The 3,428-nt window shown below is 34.4% G+C and overlaps 1 protein-coding gene across 1 annotated transcript; it reads right to left on the reverse strand.

The window, feature by feature from the left end:
• Positions 1-927: 927 nt before the first annotated feature.
• On the reverse strand, positions 928-2,589 carry LOC145054877 (serine/threonine-protein kinase Aurora-3-like). Its single transcript, XM_079003135.1, has 6 exons — positions 2,426-2,589; positions 2,080-2,322; positions 1,908-2,003; positions 1,511-1,725; positions 1,350-1,422; positions 928-1,263 (listed from the first exon to the last, which is right to left on the reverse strand). The coding sequence occupies exons 1-6, from the start codon at positions 2,531-2,533 to the stop codon at positions 1,165-1,167; spliced, it is 834 nt and encodes a 277-aa protein (XP_078859261.1). The 5' UTR covers positions 2,534-2,589; the 3' UTR covers positions 928-1,164.
• Between the last annotated feature and the right edge of the window lie 839 nt (positions 2,590-3,428).

The raw sequence follows: 3,428 nt of genomic DNA on the forward strand, positions 1-3,428 counted from the left end.
GCAGTCATCAGCAGTCATAACTGTTGATGAGCACAATCAGCAATCATAACTATTGATTGTGCTCATCAGCAATCCATATAACTACTGATTGTACATACATGTAAATTTCCAATATAAATTAAAAAAAAATCTCAAATCTTTTTTTAGCCTAGAAATAGCTTAAACGCACCATTTGGAGAAGATTGGTGTTTTTGGTTTTGAAAAATGATAAGCAGATTACGATGTGTTTGGTTGTGGAAAACTATTTTCTTTTTTTAAGAAAATGTTTTCAGAAAATAATACTGAGTTTTCATTTTTAGTTTGCAATGAAAATTTTTGAAAACACGTTTGGTTGGAAGCGATGGAGCTTTCATTTTCCATCTTATAAATCTTAGAAAACTTTGGAAAACTGAACGAACCAAACGCGTTTTGAAAATTTCCGTTTTTCTTGGAAAATTTCCACAACCAAACGCACTCTTAGGAGTTCCAAAATTCTCACAAATCTTTTGTAATATATATATATATATATATATATATATATATATATATATATATATATATATATATATATATATATATATATATATATCACTTTACAATCTATATCTCATTTTAACTCTTTTTTTTCATACTTGATGTGTGTCCAACAATATCATCCAAATACAAAGCAATTTCACTGCTATGATATAATTTCAAGCATGGTTTAGAGGTTATTGGGCAGTTTAAATTTGTTTCTTTCATTTAGCCTAAACTGTTTAGACACAAAAAATAGCAACTGTGTTCTTTTTTTTTTTTTTTTGTCATTATAGGTCTCTACTTCCATTTCTTCATCTAGACATAAACAAGAAATAGCTCCATGTATGTTTAAAAAAAAAAGAAGCCAACACATGTTAGTATTTAGATATGTATTTTGATGAGAGTCAAAATGTTTTCAATAACAAAATATCATTTTTCAAAAATCACAAACCAACACCGATTGATACAAAAGGAGGCAACAAAAGATTGAACATCCTTTAATCATTTTCCTAACACTTATACAAATTTCTTTGAGGCCTAACAACATAAACACCCTTCACATACAGTTTCAAATCAACTTAATGATACCAAAAGAAGAAGCTGCTATTGGCTACCAATAAAAACTGTTTGTCTTAAATCTTAATTCTTATTTAAAAACTACAACTTGTATTAAGAGCAAGTACCATCAGGATCAGCATTCACAATAATCCAAGGATGCTCCAAGATCTTATCAAGTGGAAGCCTTTTATCTGAATCCTTCACCAAAAGCTGCATTTGTTCAAATCATTGAATTAAAGAAAATGAAAGAATCAACACATTATTAGGTGAAAACCTTCAGTAAACACATAACTTACTCGAGTGATGAGATGTTTAGCTTCCTTAGATACTTGAGGGCTTGAAGGGAAGGTGAGATCAATCTTCATAATCCTGAGCACATACCAAATCTTGTTACTTATTACACAACTAACAAACACACACACAGAGAGAAAGAAAAAGGAGCAAAGTTGTTGATTACCTTCTAAAGGTATCTGCTTGGCTATCTGCCTCAAAAGGAGGGACACCATAAAGAAACTCATAACACAGAATGCCTAATGTCCAATTGTCAACTGCATAATCATGAGCTTTTTGTTCCACCATTTCTGGTGCCAGATAATCTAATGTTCCACACATTGTGTGTCTCTTGTCTTTTGACCTAACAGACCACCCAAAGTCTGCTATCTTCAGTCTTCCCTACAACCAAAACTCTCATGTTATCATATTGCAGAAGTAATGGAAGATGCTGCTGCTAACAACTTCAAGGAGCAGTGACAGTATCACAGTGTTGTACAACAAACAGTCTTCCATGACTCCATAATTTGTTCAAATATGTCAATCACATAATCAACAGCTAGTGGAAATTCATCTTAACATACCTCATGATCTAGCAACAAATTCTCAGGCTTTATATCTCGATGGATCACATGCTTCTCATGACAATAAGCTAATGCCCGTGTAAGGCTAGCAATGTACTGAAGATCACCATCAATAAATCAGATTAGAAAAATGGATATAAGAGAGAGATAGAGAGAGGGATAGGAATATTACAGTGGCAGCTTGCTTCTCGGACAAATGACCAGATTTACGAAGCTCTCCATAGAGCTCACCTCCATGAGCGTACTCCAAAATTAGGAAGATTCTTTCTGAATCGTGAAACCACCCGTAAAGTCTGAGAACATTGGGATGACGAAGGCTATTTTGGATCGCCATCTCTCTTTTGAGCTGGTGTTGGAGTTTGTACTTTTCAATCTGTTCTTTAAATATCACTTTCAGGGCGACTATGTACTTGCTCTGATAGGAACAGACAAAGCCATATCCGTCGAATTAAACCCTAATTTCATGGAAATCGAGTGATTTAACAGCCTAATTGCATAATTTGAAATGAATGTGTTACCTTGACTTCACGGGCGAGGTAGACTCGGCCGAATTTGCCCTTGCCAAGGGGTTTCCCGATCTCGAAATCTTTAAGAGACCAATCTCTTTTCACAGATCCGGAAGCCATTTACGAAAGAGTCGTAACACGAAACGAATAATAGGGGAACGGGGAGGGAAGTTCTGAATTTGAAATAAAGATTTGGATGGAGTAATTTACAAAGTTAGTCCCCAAACTCTCTTTCCCTTTTCATTTCTCCAAAATCCCAAATTCATACACAAACTCAAACTTTGGTTTCCAAATGGGTTAATGACATAGAAATGTAATGTAGTTTAGGGTTTGTACACATTAAGGTAACAATATTTTTTTCGTATACATTTGACAATTGAACGTGTTTGACCTATACATATTAAGGCAATATGTCTGATGATCTTAGGTTTTTGCTGATTTGGCATTTTACGTGGCATTAAATAAAATTACTTGACATTTTTGACATATTATATGAATGGTAATTGGAATTAGGGCTCATAAACAAAAAAACAAAACAAAACCACCGCTTTCGTTCCTTCGTTCCCCTTTCTCTTCATTATCAATGTCGAACTTTTGCAATTGAAATCCCTTTCTGTTTCTTCAACTGTAATGACGAAGGGATCATCCCTGATCGTGGATGTCCACTATAATGGTGTATTTTCCCCCAACCCTCTTGTATATTTCGACCCATTCATCGCATCTGTACGAGATGTCGACTTCAATGCTATGGTATTTTCCGATTTCATTACATTCCTTGAAAAGCTCACAAAGAAGACCAACTGCAAGAATGTTTACTATTGTCTTCCACATGAAAGGTTGAGTGAAGGGTTAGGAGTAATTCAGAATGAAGGAGATTACAGAGAGTTCCTTAATGTTGGTAATGGAAGCCAACAAAAAAGAATTAATGTGTACATTGATCAGTACAATGAACCCATTTTCGATTGGATCGATGAGGAGAATCATGATGAATATGATTCGGTTGTAGAGGATGAAG

The sequence above is a fragment of the Lactuca serriola genome, chromosome 5 (genome assembly GCF_051521515.1).
Source record: "Lactuca serriola cultivar US96UC23 chromosome 5, Lser_US96UC23_V15, whole genome shotgun sequence".
NCBI classification, from domain to species: Eukaryota; Viridiplantae; Streptophyta; class Magnoliopsida; order Asterales; family Asteraceae; genus Lactuca; species Lactuca serriola.

What these genes read in the sequence shown, in the direction of transcription:
- LOC145054877 (XM_079003135.1), bottom strand. Translation starts at nt 2,533, where the DNA reads ATGGCTTCCGGATCTGTGAAAAGAGATTGGTCTCTTAAAGATTTCGAG. An exon ending in ACCTCGCCCGTGAAGTCAAG is followed by an intron (nt 2,323 to 2,425) that starts GTAACACATTCA and finishes TGTTCCTATCAG; the next exon opens with AGCAAGTACATAGTCGCCCT. An exon ending in CCGAGAAGCAAGCTGCCACT is followed by an intron (nt 2,004 to 2,079) that starts GTAATATTCCTA and finishes GGTGATCTTCAG; the next exon opens with TACATTGCTAGCCTTACACG.